The 12,170-nt window shown below is 45.4% G+C and overlaps 1 protein-coding gene across 1 annotated transcript; it reads left to right on the top strand.

Moving 5' to 3' along the window:
- The first annotated feature begins 4,201 nt into the window (after nucleotides 1-4,201).
- RMI2 (RecQ mediated genome instability 2) lies at nucleotides 4,202-10,010 on the top strand. The gene is made up of 2 exons (XM_087815116.1): nucleotides 4,202-4,505; nucleotides 8,074-10,010. Exons 1-2 carry the CDS (start codon nucleotides 4,202-4,204, stop codon nucleotides 8,220-8,222), a joined length of 453 nt encoding a protein of 150 aa, XP_087671242.1. The 3' UTR covers nucleotides 8,223-10,010.
- Nucleotides 10,011-12,170: the final 2,160 nt, after the last annotated feature.

Raw genomic sequence — 12,170 nt, 5'->3', positions numbered from 1 at the left:
TTTTGTTGCACTTCAGAGAAAGTTGTAGACATTTCTATACGCCCCAACCCCTGCATACTTCGGCATGTACCCCATTAACGAAATTCCAAGTTGTGTGTTTTTTATAGAACCTGTATTTTTGTTTTTATTTTTTAATTCCCCAGGGAATTCTTCCCTGGTGATGGCCCTGGATAGTGGGTAAGAGCCCCCTTCACCTGGGGGCCTAATTATTGAAAGATACCTGAGAAGGGACCCTTTGTTCCAGGTGGGGATCAGAATCCCTGGCTCCATCTCTTACTAGCTGTGTCGTCTTGGGCAGGTCACATCACTTCTCCAAGCCTCAATTTCTTCATCTATAAAATGGGCTTAAGAAAAACACTTTCTTTTTAGGGTTGTCATGAGACTCTGCACATGAAGCACCTGGCGTGGTGCTTAGCACATAGTAAATGTGCGGCTAACTGCTGCTATTTTGAAGATGCCATTGCACGTATATCCTTCCAGAACAAACCTCTATTCTTAGGGTGGTAGGGTTTGGTCTTTGTTCTAGGCAACCAGAGCATTTTAGACCTTATCTGCCTGGGTCAATGGGTAGGTTAAGTGTGAGGCCAAGGCCCAGAATTCCCCTTGCCTTACCTTTGTTCTCAGGTGGCAGGAAATCCCCTTTCCAGGAGGCTTTGATTTCACTTGGAAGCTGGGGCCAAAGGGGTTGTTTCAGGCCCAGAGTGAGGGTGATGGGTGGGGAAGGACATAATCTTCCATGGAGGTGAGTCTGCCAGCATGTGTCAACACACCCTAGTTGTCTGCTCACAACAATAATTTGACTCTAAATTTGCAACTCCAGGAGCTGGTGAAACACAGCAGCCCCTTGGATATTTTTCAGGAGGTTCTAAGGAGCTGCACATATGTAACACACAAGCTGCCCAAGCAGCAGGAGAGCTCACATTCCAGGGACCGAGTTTGCAGACTGCTTGCCCATGGGCCAGAGTACCCACAGATGGCTTTCAGGGGCACACAGCCTTTGTTTGTTTGTTTGTTTGTTTGTTTGTTTGTTTGTTTGTCTTAGAGTTGAATAGGTTGGCAACAATTTTTTAAAAATTTATCTTTATTGATTTCAGAAAGAGGAAGGGAAAGGGAGAGAGAGAGAAACATCAATGATGAGAGTCATTGATTGGCTGCCTCCTGCACGCCCCCTACTGGGGACCGAGCCCGAAACCTGGACATGATCCCTGACTGGGAATCAAACTGTGATCATAGGTCGATGCTCAACCACTGAGCCACGCCTGGCCAGGTGGCAACAATTTTTTAAATGTGAAGATTACACATAAAAATGTCTTGAAAAATCAAATTTGGCAACCCTGGGCCCATTGGCTGAGTAGGGCAGCCATTAGCTGAGTGTGATCAGCCTCTTTGTTAGGGCACATGAAGGCCAGTTTGTCACTGCTACACCAGGGTTACCTGGCTGGCTGCTGTTGGCATCTGAGTTTGGACCCCTGGCCTAGCTAGTGAGCTGGACACAGATTCAAATATTTATGGTTCAAGACAAAGTGCTGTGAGTATTGTAGATTAGGGCAGTGGCTCTCCACAGGGGGTAAGTTAGCCCTGTGGGGACATTAGCACATGGGTTGCTACAACTTGAGAAGGGTGCTACTGATATCTTGTGGATAGAGGCCAGAGATATTGCTCAACATCCTAAATGAACATAGGACAGCCCACAATGCAGAATTAGCCACCCCCAAATGTCAGTAGAGCTAAGATACGGACACCTGGATTAGTGGTATCAGCAAACTGGTCTACAAGGGAGAGACCAACGATGGCTTCCTGAAAAGAAGCAGCTTTGGTCACCACCTGAGCCAGGTTTTACCTGGGAGAGATTGTGGGGAAGGCATGTCAGGTAGAGAGCAACATGAGCAAAGGTATGGAGGAATCTTTGATGGGGAAGTGAGTGGCAGTATGGAAGTAAGATGGCATGTGTAGTTCAAGGACCATGAGGTTTGGGGTCAGATGGGCATGCCTCACTAGCCATGTGGCCTCAAGCTTGTCATTGGCCTGAACCTCAGTTTTATCACTTGAAAAGTGGGGGTAAGTAACAAGGTTATGCGTACTCCTCAATTTGTATTCTGTATCCAGCTGTTCTGAAATACTGCCGGTTTGCTTAATATCCCATCCTCTCCCTCTCCTCTCTGGGCCCTCGATGTGCAGTTCCCTCTGCCTGGAATGCTCACCTTCCAGGTATATGGATTACACCATCAGGAAGTTATAAACCAGGCGCCAATATGCTCAGACTTATGTTTTGGAAAGATAACTCTGCCAGCAAAAGGCATGGGGCTTGAGGGGTGTGTGTGTACGTAACTTTGAAGGCCAAGAGAATGGTGGAATATTTCCAGGCTCAGGAGGCCTAGGAACCTCTGTCTTTACCCCAGCTACCTACCCCATCATTTCTCTGGCCTTCAAGTGCCTTGGGGAAGCCAGGAATTAAGGGGTGGGATTCTCTCTTGATTAATGTCCCTGCTCCCTTTTCAAACCAGGAGCCTGGTTACTCTGTAGCTCTGGGTTGAGGTGTTCAGGCCAGGATCCCACAGAGGTTATTGCCAGAGAGGCCATGGACAAGTTACCTAGCTTCCCAAGCCTATTTCCTTATCTGTGCAGAACACAGTCTTTACAGGGTGTGTGGGTCCATGGGATAATCCCTGCAAAGCTCTAAAGACAGGGCCTGGTTCAATATGTCTTAGCCACTTTATAAAAACCAAGGTCTTGCCCAGCTGGGCGTAGCTTAGCGGTTGAGCATCGACCTAGGATCCAGGCGATCGGGGTTCGATTCCCGGTCGGGGCACATGCCCGGGTTGTGGGCTCAATCAGTGACTCTCTCATCATTGATGTTTCTACCTTTCTCCCTCTCCCCCTCTCCTTTCCTCTCTGAAATCAATAAAAATATATTTAAAAAAAATAAAAACCAAGGTCTTGCTGAATACCCTCTGAAGCCCTGGGAGTACAGAGTCTCCTAAGGCTTGGTTTAGGGTTTGTAGATTTTGCTGATTGAGGACATCTAATTTTTAGGGAGCAATTCCATTTCTAGGAATTTATCTGAAATGTGTGCACAAAGATTTAGCTCTAAGTAGGTTCACAGTAGTGATTTATAAAGTGAAAAACTGGAAATAGCCTTAATGTCCAACTCTAGCATATTGGTTAGATGGGTGATGAGACAAATAGAATATTATTATGCAGTCAATCAAGAGGAAGCATGGAAAGATGTTTATTATTAAGTGAAAACAATATACGAAACGCTGGCTGGTGTGGCTCAGTTGGCTGAGCATTGTCCTGTGCACTGAAATGTTGCCTATTCCATTTCCAGTTAGGGCACATGCGAGGTTTGGGGTTCAATCCCTGGCCAGGGTGGGTGCAGGAGGCAACCGACCCATGTTTCTCTTTCACATTGATGTTTCTCTCCCTTCCTTTCTCTCTAAATATATATATATGTATATACAAAACAGTATTCGAATATCAAAATTATATACCTACATGTATTTTTTAAAACTTGGATGCTAATACACCCAAATGGTAACAGTGGATATATCTGAGTGATTTTTGTAATTTTTTCTTAGTTTATATTTCCCTTTCTAAGTTTTCTACAATGAATGTGCATTTCTTTTGTGAGAAATATAGTAATATATTTTGTTATATATATTTTAATATATATATTTTAATATATTTTCATTTGTTTTGTTATTAAAATATAATAAATAAAAATAGAAATAAAAGGAAGGGCAATTTTACTAGCTGTCCCTGTCCCTCTTCCCAGCCTTCTCTCGACTCAGTTCCTGATCACTCTAATAAGCACGGGCTGATGGTGCTGCTGTTCCTTTCAGTATTTACTAGTATTTATTGACCTCAGAGTACTCTCCTATGCAAGGCGATGCAAAGATGAATATTCACGCTCTCCAGGTGATGTGCATGCCGCCAAATCTAGACGTACATTAAACAGGTTCTTTACCTCCCTCCATTCACTTCTCTTTTAATTCATTGTACCCATTTAGTCTTAGTTTGGGGGCGTTTATTTACTTTTCGTGCGCATGCGCACTTCTGGCGGCCTGCGGGGCCGCTCAACCGGGAGGTCCCGCCTTCTGACCGACCATTGGCCGGCTCCGCCAGCTCGCCCCTGATTGGTGCCCGCGGGCCGGGCCCCTCTGCCTATCAAAGTTGGCGGGAATACCGGCCGCCGAGCGTAATGGCGGCGGCGGCGGTAGCGGACTCCTTTTCCCGCGGCGGCTCGGCGGCGGTGAGGGTGCCGCGGTCAGCGCCGGTCAAGGTGCTGGCGGAGCAGCTGCGGCGCCACACGGAAGGCGGCCCGGGTGCGTGGCGGCTGTCACGGGCGGCGGCGGGCCGCGGGCCGCTGGAGCTGACGGCCGTATGGATGCAGGGCACGGTGGTGGAGGCGGGCGGCGGCGAGGCGCGGCTGCGGGATCCGAGCGGGGCCTTCTCGGTTTGCGGCCTGGACCGGGTGCCGCGCGGGCGGCCCTGCCTCGCCCCAGGTAACCGGAGCTGGACTCGGGGATGGCCCTGGTTTTGTGCACCCAGAGGGCAGGGCCCGGTCATCCCTCCTCCGCGCCTTTGCCAGTTGCCGGTTCCCCGCCTCGGGACCCTCCTACCTGTTCCAGCCCCAACCAGGCGTCACCCAAGCTCACCTGACCATAAGCATCGCCTGCAGCCGGATTTTTTTTAAATGCAGGTTCCTGGGAAATTACACCCCCCCCCCACACACACACATTTTACCAGCTGTCCCTAGTAAACTCCCAGCCTTTGTATTTGCAACAAGCTCCTCGCCGTAGGCGATCCGCCCCCCACATCAAGTTTTGGGAAATACTATACTAGGAAACATGTTTATCCCTAAGGTCTCGAAGCCCTCCCGGACCCCTAGGAATGTGGACCCTCACTTGCACCTCTCCTTCATGGAACTACCTTAGTCTGTGGGTCACTAAAGTTTGCCTCTGTTTAAACCAGTGGTGCCCAAACCAGCGAATGCATCAGGCTCACCCCAGTGCTGGTGAAAACTCGCGACTGGGCTCCACCCTCATGCTTTGTGTCTGCAGGTCTGGGTGGGCTGAGATTTGCGTTTCTGACCAGCTCCGAGGTGGTGTAGTACTGCTGGACTCAGGGTCAGTCACACTTTGAGAACCACTGGGCCAGGCTGCTAAGGGAGAGATCAGGACTGTGCCTTTCTGACAGCTGTATCTTGAGCATTAGGTTGAATTCCTCCCCGGCTCTGCCCCTTTCCAGCTGAGCTGCCTGGAGCACTTAATCCTAATCTTTCTGGACGTGTCTGTCAAAAGGGCTCATAATTTCTGCCCATTATGTAGGTTCAATACATAAAAGGCCTTCACACAGCTCCTGGCTCATAGTGAGGGTTCAAAAAATTGTGTCCATTGGGCCTTACTATAACATACTCCTGTTTCGTTCTTGCCCTAGCCCCTGCCCCGTTGCTCAGCCTCCCTCCCTCTCTGCCCTCTGTTGCAGCATTAGTCTGGCATAGGGTCTGTAAACTACAGGCTTGCCTCCTCTCTTCATATGATCAAGAAACTAAAAATGGTCTTTATATTTTCATATGGTTGAAAAAATCAAAAGAAGACTAATATTTTATAACGTGAAAAGTGTATGAAATTCAGGTATCAGTATCTTTATAAGTAAAGTTTTATCGCGGTGCATTCATTTACTTAATATCAAGGCTGTTTTTATATTACAACTACAGACTCAAGTAGTTGGGATAGACACCCTGTTGCCTGCAAAGCCTGAAATATTTTACTATCTGACCCTTAACAGAAAAAGTTTGCTGACCCTTGGCCTAGCATGTAACCTAAGCTGCTTCGTGTCTCCCATGTCTGGTCCCAGCCCTGGCATGAGGTACCACTAGGTACCTGAGCATTTTAACTGATGGGCATTGGTGAACCTGTCTCACCCACTGCCTGAATGCCTGCAGGTAGGGGCCATGCCATTGCATCTTGTTAATTAATACCAAGTCTTGATTGACAGCCTAGTTACTGCCTTCAAGTAGGAAGCCAGGAACGTAAACAGGCCACTCAAATAAAAAGTAATATCTAAGCTTCAGCACAGGTTGCCAGGGGACCAGAGGAGCGGCAGATGGTCCAGGCCTATAGGGTCAGGGAAGGCTTACTGGAGGAGGTGGCCCTGAAGGATGTGTTGGAGTTACCTGTAGGGACCAACCTTCCCAGGTTGCCTAGGACTGAGGGGGTCCTGGGCTGTGGGACTTTGAGTTTTAGAACCAGAACAGTTGGTCACTGCGTCCATCTGAGCAGGAGATTGTCCAGGTCTATGGAACAGCATGTGCAAAGGCTTGGAGGTGAGAGAGCACCCCATGCCCTTGGGGAATCTGAGGCAAAATGTGGAGCAGCAGTGAAAGGTGGGAGGGCTCCCATCCTGCTGAGCTGTTTGTGGAAGGACGTGCCTGTCTCAAGGTGGCCTTTAGCTATGTTCATCTTATCAGTGCTGTACCCCCACTGCTTTCTTCTCTGGAACAGCCAGCAGTTTGTTTCCATAAATGTCCAGCTGCTGCATATGCAGAACTGAGTCAGAACTCCCCAGTCTGCAGGGCAAGAGGGGAGAAGCAGTGACCAAGACTGCATTGCGATCAGAGGGTTCCAGGGCAGGAGCTGCATTTGAGAAAGGTCGCTGACACAGTGCAATAGGGATGGTTGTGAAGAGAAAGCAGCTGGAAGCAGACCAGCTGGAGGCCATTGAAATGGCCAGAGGATGAAGGCCTGACCAAAGGCAGGGGAAGAGGAGACGGTGGGGAGACACTGGAGGAGAAGGAATGGGTAGAATGAACAGAACTAGTAACCAGGTTGTCTGATCTTGGGGAGGAAAACACCCATGCCTTTGAGCTCATCCCTCTAGTTGTGGGTGTGTCTTCATAGTGGGTCTTTTGTTAGCCTCTCCTGGTTGGGATCTCCTTGGGCTTGTTCTTTCTTTCCTGGGTGGGTCTTTAGTCATTCTTATTTTGAGGGTTCGGTCTCTACCAGCACTTTAGGGCCGTTCACAGAGAGTATGGCAAGTGTATTTTTAGAACTAGCCTCTGTCACCGAGGAACCCTTCATTACTTGCTTCAGTAGAATCTGGAGATGAGTTCAGAGAAAACCTAAATACATCCTTGCAGGAGTTGAAAACCAGAGGGTCAGGTGTCAGCTTGCCTGCGTCCTTCAGTCAGAGCCCTGGGGCCTGTGTACAAACTCTGCCCTGCTGTTGGAAGCATTGTGATTAAAGTGGCCTCGAAGGGGCATGCATTGGGGGCTGGCAGTGTGCCTGCCCTTCCTGCTGTGTTTGGGGTTTTTTACACAATTGAGTTTTGTGTGGTTAAGACCTGCCAAGTTTTGCTTTCAAGGAGAGCCACTTCCCCACAGGAATGGGAAGAGAGTCGCAGTTAATATGCCATTAGATCATCTGGATGGCAGCTTGCCCTCTTGTTGATTTGCTTATGTGTACCCAGCCGGTTGTCCGGATAAAACAGGAGGTGGCAGGGATTGGTCCTGGGCAGTTGGAACAACGGGGCAGCACTGGATGGGGGTGGAGGGATGCTGTAGCTTGCCCACCTCTTTTGGCAACATGGAAGGAAAATTGGATTTGCTTTGGGGCTGTTAGAGGGTGTCTTTGCAAAAAGAGGACTGGTCCCATGTACCGAGACTAGTCACATACTCTGTGGCATTGAGCAAGGAACAAGGACAAGAGAAAAGCTTGGGTTTTCTGCCCCTTCCTGAGAGCAGTCTGTCTAATTATTACTCACGCTCTGATGTGAGTCTCTTGCATTCCTTGGGCACGATTGTTTTGTGCAAGATGGTAGCTTGCTGGGCTTTTTTTTTTTTTAACATTTGAAAACCAGAAACCAAAGAAGATACAGATGTCATGCTCCTGGTTCAGTGTTGAACTTAGTGTATATATATATATATTGATTACCAACTGCCTTGGCATTTTTATCTCTACACTCTGCATTTTTTTCTTTAAAGTCTCCTATTTTCCTCTCTTATAAAGTTAAGCCCTCAGAAGGACTGTTCTATCAATGTGAACATTACCATGGCCTTTTTTTCCTTCTAGGAAAGTATGTGATGGTAATGGGAGTGATTCAGGCCCACAGCCCTGAGCCGCGCCTTCAGGCTGTGAAGATGACAGATCTTTCTGATAATCCCGTCCATGAAAGCATGTGGGCACTGGAAGTAGAAGATTTACACAGGAATATTCCTTAGATGATGCTGGAAGTGTCATGAGAAACAACGGACATTCTGAAAGGACTTAAGTTCTTATACCATGTGGATTTCACGGACATTATTCAATGTGTATTTCTCAAAAGCTTTGCTCTGGTTCACCAAGGAGTCCAGATGTAGGATTTCTAAATGCTGGGACACTCCAGTTAACTCAGCCCCTGCTGCCTCTATGCTTTGACCACTGTTTGCTGATGAAAAGCAGATATTTTGTTCTTTCTCTCTCTCTGTTTTGGTTTTTGTGTGTTAATTCTCTCTAAAGCACACAGAAATCTCATGTTGCATTTTTCAGATTTTACTAGTGATGATACTTTTTTCGTTACTGCTGCAACCCTATTTTATGGTGCAAACTTTGAATCTCAGTCATTGTCCATGGTGATTAAAGTGTGGTTATGGGCAGGAAAATAGACTGTGTGAAAGAAGAATGACATCATGGCCCCACATCTTCTCCATCAACAGCTTCCATATCCAGTGTGCAAGTCAAGTGGTACAGTGGCCTCTCAAAGACGCATCTCTCTTTCAAACACCACTCAACCCTTAAGGTCCATTTCCCTTAGATGTGGGTGATGATAGGACTTGCTGAAATGCTTTCAAATTTTGTTGAAACTAAAGTTAAGATTGAGAACAACTTTTAGGCATTAACTCAGCTCCTAACTTCTGCCTCTTAACTTTTGGTGAGATACTGCAAGGGAGCATTCTCCTGGTGTAGAGTTCTACATTTTGGTATGGAATTACTTTTTGTTGTGATTGTATTGAATGTAGGGTTTCTGATCTCTGCTTCTTACCCAACCCTCTTTACCCTTAGATTGTAAATGTCAAAGGAGGCAGGTTTTGTTCCAACATGGCTGTAGCGTTTTGCTGGATTATTGATCTTCTACCACTAATAAATTGTTTTATATGCTGTATTTTTTTTTAAATAGACTTTTTGTTTATAGACTTTTGTTCTATAAATCTTTAGATTTATAGAAAAAAAGAGCAAAAAGTACATACCCCCTTCCTCAGTTTCTCCTATTATTCTCTCCTATTATTATCTTGCATTGGTGGGATACGTTTGTTGTTGATGAGACAACACTGATACATTATTATTAACTAAAGTCCATAATTTACATTAGGGGTCATTCTTTGTGATATATAGTTCTATGAGTTTTACATTTATCTACCATTATGGTATGAAACTGTATACTGCCCTAAAAATCCTTTGTGCTCTACCTGTTCATCCCTGTCTGTCTCTTCACGGCTGGCAACCACTGATTTTTTTCCTACTATGTCCATAATTTTGCCTTTTCCAGAATGCCATATAGTTGGAATCATACAGGATGTAGTTTTTTTTCAGACTGGCTTCTTTCACTCAGAGATAAGCATTTAACATTTCTCCATGTCTTTGCAACTTGGAACCAATTTCTTTTCTTTTTTTAATGATTTTTTTAAAATGGGTTTTTTAGAGAGAGGATGGGGGGAGAGAGAGAAACATCAATGTGAAATCAAACATCAATTGGCTTCCTCCTGCATGCTTTCTACCTGATCCAGCCTGCAACCCAGGCATGTGCCCTGACTAGGAATCAAACCGGCAACCTTTCAGTGCACAGGACAATGCCCAACCAACTGAACCACACCGGCCAAGGCCCGATTTATTTTTATTGCTGAATAGTATTCCACTGTATGGATGTACCATGCTTTGTTTATCCATTTACCTACTGAAGGACACTGATTTGATCCCAGTTTTTGCAAATATTAATATTAATAGAGCTGTAATAAACATTTGTGTTTATTGGACATGTTTTGTGGACATGTTTTCAACTTACTGGGGTAAATGCCTGGGAGCACAACTGGTGATTATATGTAAGCCTAGGTTTAGCCTCATAAGAAACTGCCAGACTCTCTCAGTTCATTTGGGCTACTATAAGAAATGAGAGAGACTGGGGGCACTTAAAAACAATTGAAATTTATTTTTCACAGCTTTGGAGACTGGGAAGTCCAAGGTTTAGCCTCATAAGAAACTGCCAGACTCTCTCAGTTCATTTGGGCTACTATAAGAAATGAGAGAGACTGGGGGCACTTAAAAACAATTGAAATTTATTTTTCACAGCTTTGGAGACTGGGAAGTCCAAGATAAATGTACTGGCAGATTCAAGGTGCTGCTTCCTGGTTCATAGATGGCTGTCCTCTCACTAGTTCTCACATCGCAGAAGAGAGAAGGGAGCTCTCTGAGGTCTCTTATAAGGGTACTGATCCCATTCATGAGGGCTCTGCCCTCATGATCTAATCACCACCCAAAGGCTCCCGCATTTCAACATAGGAATTTGGAGGAACACATATTTAGTCTATACACTGTCTTCCAAAGTGACTATACCATTTTGCTTTCCCATTAGCAGTATATGAGTTTCTGTTGTTCTATATCCTCACCAGCATTTTGTATTTTCAGTGTTTTGGATTTGCTATGTTTTTAAACTATGTAGCATTTTCTTTTAAAGGTGGGCAAATTGGAAATAATGCATTGTTTTTATTACTGATCTGGGTTTGTTAACCACTTGAAGCTTGTTTTGAGGAGGTTTATGTTCAGTGTTTAGGGATTTTCAGGCACTGTTGCTGAGCTATTTCTGGAGCTTTTCAGCCTTATAGACCTGAATATGAGCCCTTCATTTGTTGTTAAACTTGCTGTATGACTGTAAGCAAGTTACCTAACCTCTCTGGGCTTTAATTTCCTCGTCTATAAGATGCAGATTATACCCAGCTCATAGTACTGACGTGAGGAATAAATGAAGAAGCATTTAAATCACTTTCACATGTGCCTGGCACATGGTAGCCACCAAATGATTATTGCTGGAAGGAATAGTAACTTCTTATATTCATCAGTTGCCTTTAAAAAGTATACTTTTTTAGAATAGTTTTAGATCTACAGAAAAATTTCAAAGACAGTACAAAGAGTTCCCATATACTACATCCAGTTTCCTTTATTATTAACATCTTACATTAGTGTGGCACATTTGTTACAATTAATGAACCAATATTGAGATGTTATTGTTAACCAAAGTCTATATTTTAAATTTAGATTTTCTCAGTTTTTCCCCCTAATGTCCTTTTCCTGTTCCAGGATCCCATCTATGATACCCCATTACATTCAGTCCTCATGTCTCCTTAGGCTCCTCTTAGCTGGGACAGCCACTCAGCTGCTTTTGATTACATTGACATTTAATTTTGATGTAATCCTTGGGACCTCTGTTATAGGATTCTTAGCTTTATTCCAAAATTATTATGGAGTTCCCAATAGTAGCCCTTGAGATGGGTATGTGGTAGCCCCTTAAGACCTCACACTGAAACCTTTTCTGCTAGAAAACTGAGCTGGGTATGTGGTAGCCCCTTAAGACCTTATCTGAAACCTTTTCTGCTAGAAAACTGAGCTGGGCTTCTTAGAACCTCCACCATGTTCTACCGTTTCCCCCACCTAACTTCTGGTAAATAATGCCCGATTGAAAATTGCTAATTCGCCTGGTATTGCTGCCTGAGCAGTGAAGGAACTCAGGAGTGTGGGAGGTGGGAAAAGGAGGGTGCCCTGTGTTTTTCTGACAGTCCGGCAGACTGCCAGTGGCTCCCAGTGGCTCCCAGTGGCTCCGTGCTGGAAGTGTGCCACCTCAGCATGTTAGCTGAGCTCTTGCGGTTTCCCTGAATATTAATAACTCTCACTGTTTCGGCTAGTGTTTCTTCCTTGACATCACCAAATGAAAACGCATCCCGGGTAGGGGTTTCAGTGTTCTGGTGCCAAATCAAAGTTGGTTTATCAGCAAGCCATCCCTCACCAGACAAGGGCAGGCTGTGTGCTTGGGCTGTGCTGCTTCCCTTTTGAAATTGGCTCTTTTCTAAGAACTGAAAATAAGCACCCTGAGCTGTGACTTCACTTTTCTTGGAACTGCTTTACATTAGAAGAAAGAAAAAAAA

Source organism: Miniopterus natalensis, chromosome 3 (genome assembly GCF_054644295.1).
Source record: "Miniopterus natalensis isolate mMinNat1 chromosome 3, mMinNat1.hap1, whole genome shotgun sequence".
Taxonomy (NCBI): Eukaryota; Metazoa; Chordata; class Mammalia; order Chiroptera; family Miniopteridae; genus Miniopterus; species Miniopterus natalensis.
The sequence above is the reverse complement of the archived record's forward strand: the minus strand, read 5'-3'. Positions and strand labels throughout refer to the sequence as shown.